This window comes from Bemisia tabaci, chromosome 6 (assembly GCF_918797505.1).
Source record: "Bemisia tabaci chromosome 6, PGI_BMITA_v3".
Classification (NCBI taxonomy): domain Eukaryota; kingdom Metazoa; phylum Arthropoda; class Insecta; order Hemiptera; family Aleyrodidae; genus Bemisia; species Bemisia tabaci.
The window spans coordinates 32,935,551-32,956,081 of NC_092798.1; the positions used below are offsets into that span (position 1 = coordinate 32,935,551).

Here is a 20,531-nt window from a genome sequence, read left to right on the forward strand (position 1 = left end):
ACCCAACACCTACGCGTAACTCACACAGACTGATTTGTCGATATCATGTCTCCTAACGGAAAACTCCTCTTTAGATCCATCTTTTTTTGCTAGTGATTATCACTACTCTGTGTGTAAATTCTTTGTCTGATGTATCTCATGTGTGGTGTCAGTACATAGAACGCGAATGCAAATAAGAAGTATTCTCTACTAGTAGATATCTATGAATAATACTGATACTGTGTGTTCAACGAGACGCGTAATCATGTCATATGCATCACACAGCCACTAATGTGTACTAGTGTTGAACACTATCGAATAGACTATGTGAGATACGCCAAGTGTGACATATAATACAAAGACAGTGTATACAATCTTCAGACGTGAGATGACTTGTGTTAGTGGACGATCTCGTGAATGAGAGATGATTCTTTATCGCTGACCTGTTCCACTAAATCGTGTCTGCTATGATGTTCTTTTGTACTAGTCATAATTGGTGTATATGAGATGATCTGAAGATAGAAGTGTGAGGAGTGAGAGACTCTCAGTACAGATTGTCTGAGAGGAATGTGTATCTTCGCTCCTGAGATCTATGTGATGATCTAATTAGTATTAAGCAGATTGTGAGAAGAGAGTGATAGTATTCTCTCGCATGCGCCTGTACTTAGTCGAGAATCGAGAGTTATTGTACAGTTATGCTGAGAGTAATGGATTCCTCCTTACTGTTGCTTGATAACCGCGTAGGTGTAAGATACAGCATTACTATGCGATTCATATGTGTACTTGTGAACGCCAGTGTAGACGTTAGAGCCTCTCTCGATAGAGAGTCTCAAAAAAAGGCTCATCTGTTATATATTCTATAGGTATATCAGTATCTCGCATGTAGTGTGGTATCACGAGAATCTCGTGGTATGCTCCATATCATTGCCGCTATAAGAGTTTCTCGCGATGAACGCTGTCCAGAGAATTGACTCGCGCTCGTGATGCGCAATATAGCGTCTTATGTGATCTGAGTATTATTGTGCACTTATGCAGATGTTGAGATCTCGCATGTGTCATCATAATAGAAGTTGTTTCTCGCATTCTGGTGTGAGAGCTCTCGACAGATAGACCACTGCCGGAGGACGACTTGATCTCTAGATTCTTGCACCCCACCACTACGCTTGAGCTGTGACTGCCTGAGTCTACATAATGCTAACATTTTATTTATAATTATACAATCCCATTTAGTTATGTTCTGAGTTTAATGCTCAATTCAAGTATATAGTATGAGCAAGCTGTGTTGGTATGAACTAATATGTGCAGCGTTTGTTTATCAGAAGTGTGTGATTTTACACGCTCAATGTTTGGTCCATGTGCATTATTCGACCATGTAGACGTCTGCCATTGTCGAGCTGTCCTGTATGATTGTGTTGTTGGAAGACTTCGACTGATCTGTCGACAGTCTTACGTGTATGTGCGTTGAGTACTCGTGTTGCATACATGCTGTATGCGTATCTCAATGAATCCCTGTATCGTCAGGCTGTCTTCTCCCCGAGTAGCGAGAAGTAAGAGTTGATTTTGTTTCGAATAGATTGAGTTCCTCTTATCCTGACTCATATAGCATAGAGCCGAGATAGAGACTCATCAATCCTGTAGAGTTGTTTCGCGTCTGATGTCCTCTCACATCAGTCGAAGAAAGAGTTGTTGGAGCCGCTCTCAGTAGTTCACTGGAGCAAGAGATCTAAAATGTAATAGCAGATATCCATCGCGCGATCTTCAATAGTATGTGAGAGCTCGAATGCTAGCGCGAATGTACTGCTATTAGGCTAGTAATGGAACCTACTTTGGAGACCGTACTATCTGACCTCTGAAGCTTTGCTTGGATCAGCTTCGAATGCAAATGATACCTCTGCAGTATTGTGATGCATACGTGGCTCTGTTGAGAGAGTCCTCGGCTCAGCACTCTCAGTGTGGAGGTATTGTATCTCCTGAGTACTCTAGGCAGGCCAGCATTACTCAGATACAGTCGTGCGCTACGAAGAGAAAGGTAAGAGTGCAATCTGACTCCTGCGAGCATCTCGCGAGTTGATAGTGACGCTCTAATTCTGGAGCAAATAATTACAGAAATGGCAACAAAATGACGACCTATTTGAGAATTCAAACTACTTGACGACGCTTTATTCAATGATTATTTATAAAATACAACAAATCTACAATTGGTGAGTGCCGTAATCATCTCCTATTTCTTACTTTTGAAATATGTTTTTGCGATGTCTTCCCGATGACTGTTCAAGAAGGAGGAGGGGGGTGGTCAAAGAAGACCCTCTCCATCCAAAAGAGTAAGGGGGAAATAAACAAAAAATTTTTTTTTTCCTTCCTCAACCTCCCTCCCCCCTAAAAAAAATAAAAGTGAGAAACAAGCCTGTCGAGCTTCAAAATTCACCGCTGCACAGCGTCGCGCGTCGAGTCGCGAAGAGTGCGGGCCCCATTGCTGGCTTTTGGACACCCCCCCCCCCTCCATCGACACTCTCTCCATGAAAGAATTCCAGATTGGCTACTATGCTCTACGATAATGATTTGTTCTAATCTCCTCGTAATAGTTAGATAAAAATAGTATATCTCTGAATACATTTATAGAGTATAGATCTGTATATGGTATCTCGCATCGTCTCTTGTGAAGAAGACTGATAGATTGAATACTAGAGCGAGCTTGAACGATTTTGATGACTGTCGCGTCAACCACATTGTCCCGCGCTTTGTGTCAGTATCAGAGATATGGATGTTTTGTATTCTCTATCGCTCTTGTGATTTGTTGTTGCTCTAGCTCGTGGATGTGCGCGTGATAGTGTATAGGTGTGTTGATGGTGTCTCATGTTATGCTTGTTCCTCTAGAGAGAGGTGTGGAGTTGAGCACTGTGACAAATATCAGTATTTCGATGTGTATCTAACGTCTCGATGAAGATAGACGAGATCACGTAGATAATAAATCTCTCTGAGATGTTCTCTGTCTCAAATTCAATTGGAGATCTCTAGATCTCATCGCCCCCCGCCGTGCGCAGGGCCTCACGGAACTTCGCTGACGATCCAGAGCTCAGCTTGTCCTCTGTGAAACTCCTAGACTTAATTATGTTAAATCTACAAGTACTCAGTGAAGGTCTATCGAGATCCCGCTCTATTACTAGACGTGTGTGTTCTCCATGCAGTATTCCTTCAAGAGATGTAGGAGATGATCTCTGTTCATAGGAGATGAGGATCTCAGAAGAGTTCCCGCCCACTACGTATGTATGATGTGAAAATTCACACCGCCATCACTCCGTCCGCCGCCCTCTTTCCGGGGGTCGGGAAAAATCCAGGACTGGACTGGCTGCCGCGCTCGCGCATCAAGCTGTCGAGATGGCTTCTAAGTAGCTCATGATACATCTTTCTAAATTTAATGTGTCTAGCGTGCAACACTATGACTTTCGACGCTCGCGCAGGAGCTTCTGTCCACACACCGTGTGAGAGTATTCTTAACCTCCGTGTTGAGTGTGAGACATGGCCTGTGTTGGTAGATTCGAGTGTGTACGTGTTTCTTATTTTTTCGAGCGGGGACTGATACAGATGCAGCTCTAATGACGATTGTCGGTATCTAAAGATCTATAACCTGCCTGACGGGTGAATGCTAAGAGAATCAGTATAAAATCTATGCGAAGATATGACGCTATGAAGAGCGTAAGGAGATAATGAAAGGTGGGCTGAGGAGTACGCTGTCTCTAATAATTGTCAGATCTGTGCATATTCTCGTTCATGTGTCATGGTCCTCTCGCTGTGTGACTAGAGAGAAGTGGGATATCTATCTAGTTTTAGTTATAGTGCGATTGTACTGTGTATAATTGGGTTGAAACTGTGTGATATAAGTGCTCTGTATCGACTCGTATCAGTCGCGTGGGCGTGTCACTCGTGTCTATACTCTAATAACTGCAATTGCTGTACGTTATACGGATGAGTCAATTGATATTCATCGGCTCCTCGTTGTGTGCCTCCTCGTGAGCTCTCGTACTCGTGAGTGTGAGACTTTGTGTCTCTATGGTACTTGTGAATGTGCTTGCGTCAAGAATAGAGAGAAGTTGCGATGTTCCTGTGGTGTTCGCTCGCGTTTATAGTCTTGATTTACTCGAAAGCTGTGTGCTCACGAAACTTCTTGACGTAGAATCATGATTCACTGTTTGTTGTTACAGTAGTCAATGTTATCACCGTGGACGTGCACTCGTAGTTGATCTCAGTCGTATGAGAGAAGCTAGAGATGAGATAGGAGCTGTGGAATGCGAGAAGACAGTTGTCGAAGAATAGATGGTTGTGAGCTGGGCGCTCTGAAGAGCGCTGTGATAGCGCTTCCTTGTCGCGCTCTGCTGTGTAGTCTCCGCAGTGAGACCATACGCTAGCGAGATGAGTATATAGATAATAGTATAATTGTAAGTGTCTGGATGTACGGTATGTGAGGTGTGTGGGTGTCAACTAACTCAACACTGAAACTAAACTCACGTATCTCGGTGTTGCGTACTAGAGTTAGTAAAAATAATTTTAGTTATCTGTCAAAGCACCTTGCGAGCTCCCCATATCATCTGTGACCTTTTCAACATATCTACGGCGTAGGTCTGCAACCACGTATCTCCTTTGCAGAGTCTGAAAATCTCCGTCACTGTATTATTTTTTTACAGGAGAAACAAATTGAGCATGTACATTCCTTGAAGGCTTTTGCAGAGTTGTTCTTCGCACAGAGAAGAAAAATCACGGCGCGGTTTTAGAGAATTGCCGTTAAGTAGTTTTCCGTTTAAAAAAGAAAGTGTGACAGAAAGTCTGCCACGTCGCAAACCGAGATACGTGGCTGCGGTCTTACACCGTCGAATATTTTCTCGCTACATGTTGGACGGGCGTAAGTCAAAAAATTCATGAAACCTAGCACCCTGCGTGATCAACAAAAGCCATGGCTCATGCGTTTTTGGACTTACTCCTGCCTGACAGAAAGCGATTCAATTCTATTCCCTGTATTTTCATCGGCCGCTGAGCTACTTAAACGCGTTAGAAGATACAGAGTTACCGAGGATGGAGAATAAACGAAGAATGATGGAACGAAAAAACAGCAAGCATAAAAAGGACAAAGTACCACGTTAGAAGTTAGACGCGCTGTGATACCACGTCTGTATCATTAACCGATTTTATCAAGGCAATTATTTTCACATTATTTGCTCCTAAGCGTGTTGTTAAGTACGTTTCAGGAACAGAATAACGCAAAGGTAAAAGCTGTTGTAGAGAGCATTGTTCATTATGATCAAAAACCTAATATTTAGTTCGAGTTAATGTTTGGTTCAGAGGAGACCTCCGTTCAATTGGACGAGTTTTCTTCTTCTCATGATAACGATGTTTAATTCGTCGTTTCCCTCAAGAAAGAACTTAACTACAATACAATATTGCCAAATTTTTCATCGCAAATTTCACTTTTATTAGGAAAATACTAGGCATTTCTAGTCGAAAATTTCAGTGATTTTTCCTCCGACTCCGTGCAAAAATCAGAGAAATTTCAGACACAAATTGCAAAGGAACATATATTGCCAAATTTTTCATCGCAAATTTCAATTTCGTCAGGAGAATCTTAGGCAATTCTGGTCAAAAATTTCAGTGATTTCTCCTCTGACTCCGTGCAAAAATCAGATAAAATTTCACACAAAAATTGCAAAGGTACATGCTTGTAAAAAATTGAATTGTTTGAGTCAATTTTGCAGCCTTGGAATGGAGTTACGTTCCTAGGTCCAGAAAACGACGTTATGAAGTCGCATAGGCCAGTCTAGCAGTGGCACGGCGTGCTTTGCGGTATATCGATTGATCTGCCATTTAAACCTATGGAAAAGGATCGATAAACATGGTGTTCGCAACGAACGCCTTAATAATCGATTCTTTACCGCAGCTTCAAATGGAGAAAGATCGATAATCGATAATTCACGCCTCGCCACTGCAGCCTAGTCTAGAATTGGATCACCTACTTACCAAAAAAGTTGGTTTCTCAACCTATCTCCTTGCACAGAGCCAAAATCGATTAGACACACTGTAAAATCCATCATTCTTCTTTCCGTGCAAGACCGTTTGCAAACCTCTACGGCAGCTACGTCACACCTACTCTCATGTGGGCAACATTTTGGCACAGGACCACCGTTCCTCGATTTTCGCGACTCGTGCAATTCGGAGCATCATCAATCAAACTGCCCGTTCGACCCGTCAACTTGTTTAATGGTGGAATCGGCACGGTGCTTTCTCTCCTCGCGCGGAGATGCAACTTACCGCATTGTGTTATCAAACACGGCGAGAAACGCTTATCTCTATGGAATTCAAATGAGAGTTACGCGGTTTTAGTTCCGCCGAATGGGAAAATGGTTTTCTCGACACGCTCCCTTTTCAACCGAGACAAAAGGAACCGTAAGAGAAATTACGAGAGGAGAACTTCAGAAATTAATGAGCATTGCTCGAAATGGGACCGCGTGGCATTCTTCTCGGTGATGATGCAGTTTTCATGATCGATTAGGAAATGCGGCTCCGGTCAGAAGTCAAAACAAAATTCGTCGAAAAGTCGTGGTTCAGTGCCGTAGCGTACTTTAAGGTATATCTATTGATCAGCGATTTAAACCTATGGAAAACAATCGATTAGCAGGATGTTCGCAACGAACACCTTAATAACCGATTCTTTACCATAGCTTAAAATTGGGAAATATCGATAATCAATCACTCACGCCTGGCCACTATCGTGGTTAGAGGATGTATGAGCACACCGAACAAGTTCTGAACCACGAGGTGTTTTCGTGGACATCTTTGGGGGGGGGGGGGGGGGGAGTAGACCAGATCCCGAAAATTTTAGTTATTTACTAAAAAGACACACTGCACACGTTTCGAGTTAGAGGCTGTGATTTGAGAAATTGTGACGTCGGTATTTGATATTATGACTTACAATTTTACTGATTCAGCTTGCATGATAGATCAGGTTTTCGATAGAAACCATTGAGAAACAAAAAAATACCCCAGGGCATGAAAATTCTATAGTTATGTGCTAAGACACAATGAACATGTTTCGAGTTTGAAGTTATAATTTGAAAACTTATGAGGTCAGTGCTTGGCATTATGTCTTATAATTTTACTGGTCCGTTTGTGTGATAGGTCGGGTAAGTCCAATTTGTCTTCATTGCTCGCTCTTAGATTGCGAGTTAATTGGATCTCTGTGTGAATCGACAACTGAGAGTCACTATCTAAGAGTCGCGAGCAATGGACCACTAGACAAGGTACAAATTAAAGTATTCTGATACATTGTTTCACGGTCAAAATTTCACGTAAAACTTGATTTGGTAACAAAAATTGCTTAAATTAGCTCCTAACTCGGATTTAAACGTTTTCACTTTACATTGGTTCCAGGAGATTTTGATTTCCCGCTCACAAGAAAACTAGTTTTCCCAGGCTGCTTTATCGATTAATGTTCCTTCCCTGCTCTGTGTTGTTTGATATGTATACGACGTGCAGTAGTTCATTTAAGGTGTCGATATTAAAGTTGTAATACAGGGTTATTCAGAAGTCACGCACCACTGGCCGTGAGGGGAGTGGCCATTTGAAATTTTTGAGTACTCCTCCCCCCCGCCCCTCCCCGAGGGGATCAAAAACTGGGAAGTACCCAAAAAAAAGTTTTCCCCTCGATATGAGGAAAAACGTCACAAGCCGCAAGTCGATATCTTGATTAGAACTAATGTTATGGCCAGTGGTGCGTGACTTTTGGATAACCCTGTATAATCATACCAAAAGTACTGTCACGGTAACGTTTGAAATGCGGTTTGTCTCACGCAGAGTTTTGCTTTTTCATAAGCCGGGGCTATCGAAAAAAGCTGAATATTTTGATTAGGATTAACTTCCAGCAGTTTTGGTCGCCCAAATCGTGCTTGACGTAAAATTTAAATCAAACGATATGTATCAGATTGCTTTAAGTGTCACTATGTAGTGGTTCATTAGCAATATCAATCTAATCGTGTTGAATAAGAAAACGCAAAAATTCAGAATAAAGATACTATACAGTAGATGGAAAGTACTGATGATAATAATCGATTGATCACAATAAGTGGGCTTGAAATTCAAGCCGGCCGCTCCTTATTGAATTCATGTTGCCAGCTAAAGCACTCGGATATGCTTATCGTAAGAATCAGTGACTTTACTTGAGTTTGGTTCGGATAGGCAACCAAACTAACTGCCTGACAAGCGGTGAGTATCACTGGGACTTGAAGGCACTCCAGGCTCCTGGCCGTAGTCGTGCTTTTAAAATTCTTCATCAAGGCAACCTTCACTATGTTGCGGCGAATCAGTGCAATCCAACGAGTTAACGCACATGCCCCTCCCTTGCAGATTACTGACTGCCTGCTACATACAGATGGGTAGCTTTACAGCAACAAAAACAAGCAGACATCATGGACGTTTTCCGCACTTTAAGGGTATTTTTTAAGTTCACATTTTTGCTTTCCGAAGGGGTTTTTTTTTTCGGAGCATCAATTATAGCGCTGAGTAAAGGTGGCTAATTCTATAGGGACGACCTTGGAAGTGAAATAAGGTGGTGTTACGGATCGGTCCACATATAACTTTTGAGTTGGAACGAAACTCGTTTAATTACATCGAAAGTTGACGAAATTACATAAAAAAATCATGCTGATAACTGCAATTGACACTTACGCAGGGTCTCCGTCCCATTTGCCGGGATCTAAACTATCATTAGAGTCTTTATTTCTTGAGCCATTTTCGTGGTTGTTCCTAACTGCCAGGCTGCAACAGAGAGATAGACACTGACATGGTAAATAACCGTCGTTTTGGAGAGAACTTAAAATACGATCCATGCACGATAAATCATTAACATCGACCATTTATATGAAAAAAATCGATGAAGAAATATACTATGACGTGTTAGACAATCATCACCTAAACGAGGAATGATACGATTGCGAGCCATGCATGGCAAGTTGTTGAGCTCGAACAATTTTCAAGTGAATCGAATTCAAATTGATTGCGAACACACCATACCAATACATCGAGCAGACATAAATTGGTTGACATTATGATATTTCAATTAAACATGATGTAAGTTAACCGGATTAATTTGCTCGACAGCGATTTCAGTTCATTGTTACAGCCACTATCATCCAGGAATGGTCTTTTGATGCTCTCTGAACACCATACGCTTGAAATTACCGTTTTTTTCAATAAATGTAAGTATGGATACGTGAATAGTGACACGTGATCATCAAAAATACCGTGAAGAAAAACAGGGGTAGGGATACCTAAAGATGAGTAATTATCCAAAACGGCTGTCGTCAATGGATTGAAGACAATTGGATGAATATTTCGACGAAAAGTTGAAACAAACCCTGGCGTTTAAACCCTCCTCAAGGGATGTGGGGGAGAAGGAGGTACCTGAAGACTCCGACGTCGCCCGTCAAATGTATTCCTCCCTTTGTGAAAATGATCACGGTAAAATTCATCATGCATTTATCAATGTTATTGAACGTATCCCCCAATCGAGGATACACTTTACTAAATCTTGAAGTTCCCCTGACAAACGGGAATACTCCGAAGAACCAAAGATAGAAAAAAAAAACGTACCCGTATGTGTTCCGCTGATGATATCCTTGCACAGAGAGGCATCTAGAAGATGGTCTCAGTGCACATCAAGTTACTAATACGGAACCAATTCCCTGCTTTCTCCACCTATTCCCTGACTCCGCAACATTCATAATATACGAACAATGCTAATCTCAGAGGTCAGACCTCCAGTACATTAGTTGAGGAACAACCTTGTTTACATATGTTGAACCAAGAGCGGTGTCTTGCTGAAAACTTTGAATAGCGTAATAGATCCTCATTTCAAAATTTTATTGGTTTTTTGGGCAGAATGCCGGGAGCGAATGTGTCAACTTGAACTTCTACATGATGGTTTAATTTTTCTACGTTAATTCTCACGAGCGTTAGCGTTCAATTTATTAGTCATTTTCAACATGTTAACTGCATTTTATTGCTTGTTTTAAGTGATGGATTTAATCTTCACGGCTCACTCACGCACCGGCTCATCCACGACGACTAATGATCTACATATGTCACGTCTGGTGACTTGAACTGACGAGTCAACTTCTCAGCTCACCCACTTACAAGCAGTTTTGTTTGCCTACAGGGTCGTTAATTCTAAATGTTCAGGGTCACGTATTACCTTGTTTCGATTCTTTAAAGTGCTTGGTTCAAGTATTTGATCCAAGTGGAAGTATGATTTGGCCACGTTTCACCCTGTGGGACCGGCAAATTTTCATTTCCTAGTCTTCAATCGTAGATTTATTAGTGAGAGTTCATTTATGTCTCAAAACAGTTTCTTCCTGTTGTCACTGCATCTAGCTACTTTTCAAGGCCTCTCGCCCCTCAGGCTACTTTTCAAAGTTCCGTACCTTTAAAATGTCAATAGATGTTGCAATAAATGAAATGAAATGAAAATTTAGTTGTTCCTGTGAATTACTGTGTGCTCAACATGTATCTCGAAAGATACTAGTTTTGGGACTACGTAGAGCGAGCAAGTTCGTTGCTCTCTCATTGAAGGCGCCTTTAGATAACATCAAGTGCTCCATCGGGTTCTTTTGCTGCACCAATCTCAGTGACTACGGTACGATCATGGTCTGAAAGTTTACTTTAGGCAAGGAGGTGTAAACCTAGAGCAACTTGTGCGAATATGGTTCGGATATTAGCTGCAAACATTATACAGTTGTTAAAAATAGCTCTTTTCGCCCTGAAGAGTATGCTCGACACATGCAAACGGCAAAACCTGTTAAAAAGATCGATTACATCAACGGCAAAAGTACCTGATATTTAATCGGGGAAATTGTATTAAAAATTGTCGTCTTTCTTCCGATGATTAATTATTTTCGAGAAAAGTAATGAATATTTTTCTTTGATATTTTCAAATACTTCAGACTAAATTCCGAGACAAATGTTCTGAAAAATTGGGGGGAAAATATTCCCAAGTCATGAAAAAGTTCATCAGAGAGAGTTAGGTGACTTTTGAGGGCTGGTACGGCGTTATCTACCACGGTATGGAAAAATAGTCTTTTGTTGCAAAATGTAATAATATGCATACACAATGTACGTGTTACTTGTTATTCCTCTCTTGTTGAGTGGATGCGATATTGAGGGCTACGGAAAAAAACCGCCTAACTGACGGTTAAATGGTTCCTTCGAAAACGTCCGATTTCCGATACAGTGTTTCGGAACTTGATAAAAAGAGTTATTTTTAAATTACGGATACAAGATTGTTTAAGACCTTAAAAATGTAGAACACTTTTATACGTAAAAAAAAAATCCCCGAAAAAAATAAAGTTTACTCGTAGTAAGGAGATCGATCTTATTCATCAGTGTCCTGGGGCGAAAGAAATTACTGCAATTATGAAACCCTGCATGGACAGCGGACGTTTTCGCACGAGCCGATTCAATTTTGGCGGAAACTAGCTGGCGACTTTCCCGCATTCTGCAGTAAAGAATAAATAAGCTGATATTTTCAGTTTTTTAAAGCCCTCAGGAGAGCGTTTCAACAACGCTGAAATGTGTAAAAGGAAGATTGCAAATCTAGCCTCAAAATAACATAAAATACAAAGTTATTTTCAATTTCGTAACAACTCAGGCCACTGTCTCCGAGAAAACGTCATCCAGAAAAAGGAACTTCACGTCGAACTCCCACCTCCCCCTCTCCCCGTATAGAGACTCTCCAGCCATGAATTTTTTAAGACGGACACCTTGCACGCGGGGGAGGGGGGGGCGGCGGCTCGAATTTGAGTGGCGTCCGCGCGCGCGACCAACTGTGCAAACTCGGGTGACGCGACCCCGCGGCCCGACGACCGTGGATCGTGAACCGACCGGCAGCCGGCTTCACCCTGCCCCCCCCCCCCCCCCAAAACCTTCCACAGTATCCCCGTGCAACCTGCACTCGTCGGCGTTGACGTCACGTGTTTGCGGCAAACACAGACGGTCAATCGTCCGTACGTCACGGCTCCCGCTTCCCGGACATCCGAAAACAGACCGTAGTCGGTAAGCCGAGTACCCGGCTTAGTAGTCTTATGCCGTGGATCCGGCATAATCTTATGCCGTGAACCGAACCCGGCATAGTCTTCGCGCGGGGTAAAAAGAACTTCGGTCTTTGATTTGGAGAGGGGAAAAAATTATTTCTTCAAAAAGTTTATTGACAATTGAGGACTTACTTTGTTTTGTAGAAAGAAAGAATTTTCGCGCGATAATTTTTTTTCCAATTCGAATGATTTCTTCTTTTCTTTCTTGGATTCGGAGGCATTTTTGACAACGATGACGATTCGGTAAAATTCCAAGGTTCCCGAGAGAAGGCAGAAAGACCCTCTTGATGTGGTCTTCAGATCTCTCGTACGTTCCTTCTTGTAACTGCTCAACTTTGCAAACCCATCAACCATTTAGACAAATTTATGTCTGGATACTACCCCGAAGGGATATATGTATGCGTTTTTTGTAGTTTGGTTGATTGCTGTGAATTACCTAAAAAAAGTACTTGAAAACGAGTCACAAACTCACAAAGTCAGGATCGCATTCACAATAGAGACGCGAGAACCGAAAATTAGGCCTAGAGGCTCCCTAGGCACACCCCCACCCCTACGGCACCGCTATGGATCATTGAAAATAGCGAATTAAAAGTAGTAAAGTTAATTCTTCATCAAATAAAAACAATGCCACTGTGAATGTAGTCGGGTAGTCCATTTAAAGTTTAAAACATATTTAAATCATCTCGAAACAAAGCTAATAGAAAAGTGGTGATCAAAGATATAGTTGAGTAATCCACTATGCCTTCCAGAATAACTAAGTACGATCTGGGAAAACATTTATTGCTGAAGAACAAGAACATTTACGAGAGGTTTGCGAACTTCTTACTTACTCGGTTCGTTTCCATGCTGCCGCTCTGATCCGCATTCTTTTTAAACGCTGAGACGTTCAGAATTGTAATCGCTGGGGGCGATTTCAACATTATTAAAAATGTAATTTTTGAAAGTTTAGGGGCATGAAGAGCAAATAGAGGGTTCACTCCTTGTGCTCAGGAATGCACTCATCATGCTGACAAAAGGGAGGAAAGGAGGAGAAACAAGGGTGGAGCCGTGGGCAAAACTGGCCGCAGGGCACCTCAAGTGAAGCAAGGGCCCAAAGGGCCACGGCCAGCACCTGGGGCCAAGCCCCGCCGACAGACGTCGGTGGAGTCTGGCACCTCAGAACTCTCGCTGGACCCAGAGGGAGCGCGTCCCAACCCCTTCTCGGTCTGCAGGGGTTCCAGAAGCAGGCCGACAATGCCGACATAAACAGCTTATTAGAAAAGAGACTGCAAGAATGTGAGAAAACACTGTTGAGGAAAACGAGTGAAATAGTTAATAATCAGCTAAGCCAGCAGACAGAATACATTAACATGGTACTGGAGAAACAAAGAGACTATATAACGGAAGTCTTAGAAAAGTTCACAAGTATCAACGCAGGGAAACAACCTGCGGACAACATAGCTGGGGTTTCCCCGACTACGCTCAACTGGCGTAAAAAATATGTTACTACGGGCGGAATTATCTGCACTGAAAAAAAAAATATTGCTGAAATTGCCGTGCACGCGGGTATTTCATGGCATGGTGTAGCTAAAAAATGAACGTGCAAACCATGCAGGTAAAATCGCTACACAAATTTCAGCTAACTTACACACACGCGTGTAGGTGATTTTGCTCTCTGAAAAGCTACGTCTGTTACCTTTTTAGTTATTCTTCCGTAAATTTCGCTATTTTTCCGTAAATTCCGCTATTTCAGCCTAACTATTAAGCTATTTTTACTGTTCGCAAAGTACCAATACCAGAAAATGCAGTTACACTTCCAAGCCACTCGATGCAAGATTAACTGCATGAAGGCGCGCAGATGTAGCAAGTCGGTGTAGCAATTCGTGCTAGTCGTTCACTTGATTCAACACCGTGCACGGATAAGAAAGCTTTACGAAGTGAAGCAAATTTTGCTCCTCCCTGAATCGGTGAATTAGCAATCCTTTTTATTCAGTGTGGCGAGAGTTTACCTTTTGCGTATCCTGCGGATGACGGTGGTCCAGTGGCTGGACATCCTGCTGAAGGGGCGCCGCACGGAGACGACGCTGGTGTTGGTGTTTCTGGGCGCCGCATTCTGCTGGTGCTTGGTGGTGGGCGCCGCGGTCGGAGCCGGGGCCGGGGCGCCTCCCGGCGGTGTGGCGCTTTCTTTGGCGGCCGACGAGGAACTGCTCATTAATTTCATTCGATTCGAAATGCCCGCGAGATCCCGCACACAACCACGCGGCCGGGACGGCGCCTTCGCTGCCTGGTTGGTCGGGCTACACTCGCGAAAATGTTTCTCACGGGTTCATCGGTGAAAACCTTCACGAATCACTCGTACGCAGACTAGACACGGTTTTGAGATGAAGGTGGATGAATTAGTGTTCACTATGGTAGTCGTTTCACTAAAAAAAATAATACATTTTCGATGGAATTTTGAGCTGGATAGGGGTTAAAACGGCAGGCTCATTATTGGAATCGATAAATGGTCTACATTTTGCAATTAAGAACTATAAGTTCCAGCCCGGTTTAAAAACAACGTATGTGCCGTTTAGTTTCCCTATGCACATAAGTGTTTATTCAGATGAGCCAGAATTTATAGGTCCAAATTGCAAAATGCAGTCCAAATAACACGAAGAAAGCAGCTCAGCGCTGAGTCCCACACTTCAGGTGAATTAGCGCCAACTACAGACAGTAGTGCTGCGCCCTACAGCTTTGGGGTCAAGCGCCTGTAGTTGGAGCTATTTTACCCAAAATGTTCGGCCTCAGCGCTGAGTTGTTTCTTCCGGAAAAGCTGTAGACGAAGTGGACGCAGGAAAAATGGAGCGATATTATGGGTTGAAACGGGTGGTTGTTGCAGACTACGGGGGAAAATGATGGACTAACCATAGGGTCTCTCGTGGCTTGCTATTTGCTTGTATATTACTTGCCTCCTTTCTTCACCAACCACTTCCAATCATAGATCATCTTCTGTTGTTCCTTTATCTATTGAATGTCAATCTCAATAACTCACCCAGGAGACAAATCTGAGTATAGTCTGCCCAACTATATAAGAAATTGCCTAATTTCGTCTCGCATGGTTAATGTTTTCCAACAGAAAAACTTAGCAACACTATGCCGAGTAGTTTTAATAGTATCTGTCATGATCATAGGGAAATGCATAAAGTTTCAAGGCGTTAAGTCTTCCGTTCTCTATTTGATAAGTAAAACATGAGAGACAATATAGGCAACGTGAAAAGTTCCGGCTGATTCTGATTATAGTGCCGTCTAAAATTAACGAAGATTATTGTGGTTATGACGGTATTCTTTGTGGGTACATAATTACATTTTATCAGATATGCTGCCTCCTATTTTATTTTTCTTCTTATCAATTAACATCTGAACTCAAAATTGTAACCTGTTTATACCCTTTTTGCATTCCTTCACCAATTTTAAAAATTCCAATCGCTTAATTTATCATTTCCGAGTTATGATTTAATCGAGTTAATTTTAATTACTTCCTTATGTTATTTTATATACTTACATTTATTCGTGCATGATCTACCAACAATATGTCGAGATTACCTTGAAGGGCCTTTACTCCTACTAATTTATTTCTTTAAAAAATAGAAATACGAATAACATAAAAATAGAAGGTAAGGTAATTAAAAGATGTGTCAAAAGCAATCTTGTAAAACTTTATAATGCACAGAGAAAAAAACTTCGTGCGTGGGTCCCAAAGCTTGGGTCATATGGATCTCTGAAGTTTTCGGATTGAGCATCCGAACGCTTAAGGTCCAGCTGCTGAGGTTTGGATCACACATCTGAAACTTCAGTTCTTACATCTGAAGTGCTTCGGTTTTCACATCCGAGAAACTTCGGTTCTCACATCTGAAGTACTTTAGATGTAAGAACTGAAGTTTCAGATGTGTGATCCGAACCTCGAAAGCTAGACCTAAAGTGTTCAGATGCTCAATCCGAAAACTTCAGAGATCCGTATGGCCTAAACTTCGGGTCCCACGCACGAGGTTTTATTCTCTGTGATGCGTTGTCAGAAAATTTTTTTAAAAAAAATGACTACCCACATGAATTTAAAATTACTATTAAGAAATGTACGTAAAGCGCTTCTTAAAGACGAAATTTCCGCCAACTTAAGAAAAGGTAGGCCTTGCGTTACGGAATTTTCACAAATATTCCCGACGCGAAGATAACGCTCGGTGAGAAACAGCTGAAAGCCCCGGCAGCGGGGCGGCAGAACAAAGATGCGGTTAATACAATATATCAGTGAGAAGTGGTTCTTTAGCCGGGGAACTTTGGATCGGAAGCCCGTTAGGGCGCATTAGCGGGGCCTGGAAATCTCAATGACCTGCCGCGTTAAAAACTTCTTTTCAATCACTCGATATCCCGTTACTTTTCTTGCCCCCGCCCGGATTCCGCGGGATATGAAGCGGGGAAAGACTTAATCCCATCCCGATTCGGGGCACGTTTTTGATAAATTCACGCTGGTGCCGCATCCAAAGCAGACCTTGAGGCTCGAGGGGGCTCCACGGGCGGGGTTGCCAGGTCGTGCGGGGAAACGCGCAGCGCCCCGCGCGGGAAAGCGGCGGTTCTCCGGGCGACCTGGCGACGCTGTCCAGGAGCGAGGGATCAAGCGAGTAAATGACCTCCTTTCCGCCTCCAAGTTCACCCACTCGACTAGCCCCGTTTCCGATTCGCGCCCCGCTTTTCCCGCCGCAAGAATCGAACTCCGGTCCCTCGAACCGGTCGCAACCGCTCGATCCATCGGAGGAACCTACTTTTTTGACAGCTCAACTACGCGTGCCGACCTGCCAACTCGTCGGGGGATTTTTTTTTTAAAACGGCTTCGGTGTAAGGGTTGACCCATTTTGACCTGTTTTAATTTCACCGGGGAAAAAAGTCTCTTGGATCCGGTGTCCGGACTCTTAAAAAATCCGACGAGAAAAAATGCTCTTGATTCAATCAGAAATTTTGCTTGAACGATAACGAAATCCGCTGAAATCAGGATTCTGGGCTCTCGGTTCAAGGGAAAAGCCGATTGAATCGAGAGTAATTTTTCCTGTCGAATTTTACCAAGAGACTTTTTTTCCCCAGTATTTCATTCTGTTTCGTACCATCGGTAGCCTGAGAAGAAAAATTTTTGGCGTGATTTGCCGAACGTTCGCTCATCCTGGCCGATAGGTGATACCTCCTTGAAACACAGCTAGGAGTCTATTGACGACTCTTGCGGGTGCTTAAAGATTATATTTCAAAGCTCGAAGCTCACACATGGGGATGTTTTTTAATCTGTATCGTACCATCGGTACTTTGAGAAGAAGCATTTTGGAGCGAAGTTTTCGCTCATCCTGGCTGATGGTTGAAACCTCCTTGAGACACAATGAATAGGACCCTTGCGGGTACTTTAAAAGTAAGTGAAATCTCTAAGGTCCAAAACGTACACGGTTGGTTCATTAAACACGAAAGAGCATGAGGACAAACCTTCAACATAACAGAGTAATTAAACATACGGACGGCAAATTGCGTAGAAGGCACCAAATTATTTTGTTCATTGCTACAAGCACCCTCACGCCTATTTGAATAGGGGAATCAATGCGAGATGAAACGCTCTTTGGATGAGCTAAAAGTTGATTTCTTCAGCAATACTGTTCTTATCTAAGAGCACTTAAGAGGCATATCTACATATACGTAACAAAATAAAAAATCTCTAAATCTAATCTAAAGCCCCTTCCTTCAGAAGCCTTAAATTGTGTACATTCCTGTGATACCACTATTCGAACTTCCTGGAGCGCATTTTGCCTATATCCATGTAATTTTTCAAGCATTCGCTGGGCAAATGGTGCCTTTTTACGCTAATTTCTAGGCTCCAAATGTGTTTATATTCAGTGTCTAAGATGCAACCATGAGAGGATGTGAAAATGGCACTTACTGGTGTCTTCCTTGCCGAATATGAAAATGTAAAAGCCCCTTTTCTTTTGAAAAATTGAGATAAATTTGATTAATTTTGAATCATCCAAACGATTTCTGAAAATCTTGTAATTGATAGGCGGCGTTACTTTTACGAGGAGCGGGGACATTTTTATTTAATAACATTTTCCACTCGGATACTGCTAATATTCTTATTCTTGTTCTTCCCTTAAACGGTGCTTTTCCGTGGGAATCTGTATATGGTTCATCGATTGAGTGAGGTTCGAGGATATCTTCGACATAGAATTATAAAAAGGAAAAATATTGTCAACCTTAAGTGAAATTTCGCGGTTAAAACTTTGAAAATAGCTTCTTGCAAGGATGTGCAATGATTTGCCACTACAAAAACTCAAAACTGCGGAAGAAAAGTTTCTATAATTTTGATGAAGTTGAAAGTGGGTGCCAACATATCTTAAAGTTGACCAAAATTAGCTGTAAATGTTTGCTGTGTAATTAGCTATGTATTTGTAGCGCCAAATCATTACAACACCTTGCAAAGGTCGAGCACCAAAGTTAAACCGTTTAATTTCACTCCAGGTTTACGCACACGGCCCTTTTTAAGATGCTACGTAAAGAGTCTTCTTGAACTTATCTCAATTGGACTTTATTTTAACCTCTGGTTTACAGGACATCTATCATTATTCGATGACTAGATTGATTTCACTTTTTGTCATTTATTTCTCGTATTACTTTGTAATTGGCCAAGCATATTAGTACTTGTAATCTTTGACGCCTTTGTAATCTGTATTGTAATGCATGTAAACAGCACTCCTTTCAATATGTAGAGCCATGTCCTTCCACATTTGTCACCTATTCTACTGATGGTGAGCATCGAGCTCAAAAATACCTTTAGAATAATAGAATGTCACAAAAATTGCATCTTAGTATGTTACTTTTAGATAATTTTAACGATTTTATAAAGTTCATCTTCAAAATTAGGAGCTACAATTTCTGGCTCATCGGCAAAAACATTTATGTGCAAAGGGAAGCTGATGGCGAACACGTTGTTTATAAACTGAGCCAGAAAACAAAATGACACAAAAACAGCTCGAGTAATTCAACTAAAAACACGAGGAATTGGATAACAACGGCTAAAAACATACAAAAAACCTGGGACTTTTCGGGGTGATTTCAATCCCCTCCTCAACCAGAAAACAAAAAATATGTTAAATTATAAAAATCAAGACCCTTAGACCCCCATTTGTGATAACAAAAAGAACCGCGATGACAACCTCTCTTCCTTTCGCTATCGGGAAAAGGTAGGTGGTAGGTGATAACCTCTCTTCTCAATATCACGAAAAAGAAAACCTCTCTACATCTGTCAGCACGAAGTGGGGTCTAGGGGTCTTGGTTTTAATAAATTTATAAATTTTTTGCTTTCTAGTCGAGGAGGAGGTCGAAACTACCCCAAAACGCCTCAGGCTTTCTGATTGGTTTTTATCCTTTGTAACCCAATTTCTTTCGATTCGAAAGCTGAGCCAGAAACTGAAGTTCCTGATTGCAAAATGTAGTCCGGTTGGTACTCTTTTCGGTACCTCGGCAGAGTAGCCCCTACAATTTTTCTCCGTGCAACCCTCTCCACGGAGAGCGACTCCAGCCACTCGGGGCGAGTGCTGGATCGATGGCCGCCACGGCGACGGCGCGGCGCCCGGTCCGTTTGCCGAAAAAGCGCGATCGCGACGCGCTCACGCAACGCGGCTCGGCTCGGCGCGACGAGGAAGTGGCACTCGCAGCTCGCTCGCCCCCGACTCCGGCCGCCGCGGATTCGAAATCAATGTTCGCCACTCGAGCCCGCGCCCGCCGTCGCCAGCGCCCTCTGGCTCCCCGAGTCGGAACCCTCCGCCGTCCCCCCCCCCCCCCCCCCCGCGGCCCCCACAGATTTATGACACGTGCTCAAATTACCCGCCGCGGATTTTGCGGCCGTCGTGGATTTCGCCGCCCGAGACTGGACGATCCGATCGTCCCCCTTCCTCAAATTTTGATCCAAAGAAAATGTGTTACTGGTAAGAGCGATGACGCCCAAATCTTATTTAAGGTCGCATTACCAAGAATCTAAACGAGACTACCACATAATGCCTATATCCTCAATTGAATGTAATCATACCCAGTGCGGATTTAGCGACCGTCGTGGATTTAGGAGGGGGCGATTCCATCAACCCCGCCCCCCTCCCAAATTTTGTTCCGAAGCGAATCTGATACCGGTAAGAGCGATGACGCCCAAATCTTATTTAAGGTCGCATTACTAAGAATCTAAACGAGACTACCACATTTTGAGAGTGCTCTCTCAAGTTATAACGATATTTCTTTCAAAAATTTAATGTTGTCAATGTGAAAAATCTTTGGGCGCACCAGTAGTTGCCAATTGCCAATAGTTGCGTATGCTGTTTCAGCTCCAAAAGTACCGTGCTTGATATATTTCAAGGTTGTTGAGCTTATTATAGTACCTTGCCCCTTCATTGAGCGGCTTCA

At 42.6% G+C, this 20,531-nt stretch overlaps 1 protein-coding gene across 3 annotated transcripts in view; it reads right to left on the reverse strand.

The window, feature by feature from the left end:
* Dhit (regulator of G protein signaling double hit) overlaps window positions 1-20,531 on the reverse strand; it is a 190,415-nt gene that overhangs the window by 54,372 nt on the left and 115,512 nt on the right. The window contains exons 2-3 of one of the 3 annotated variants that reach the window (XM_072302069.1): window positions 14,093-14,506; window positions 8,686-8,775 (exon numbers count right to left, since the gene is read on the reverse strand). In XM_072302069.1, the coding sequence (XP_072158170.1) occupies window positions 8,686-8,775; window positions 14,093-14,304 (302 nt within the window). In that variant the 5' untranslated portion in view covers window positions 14,305-14,506. Of the gene's footprint in view, window positions 1-8,685; window positions 8,776-14,092; window positions 14,543-20,531 lie in introns of all 3 variants that reach the window. The other 2 variants (XM_072302070.1, XM_072302071.1) reach the window with 2 other exon arrangements.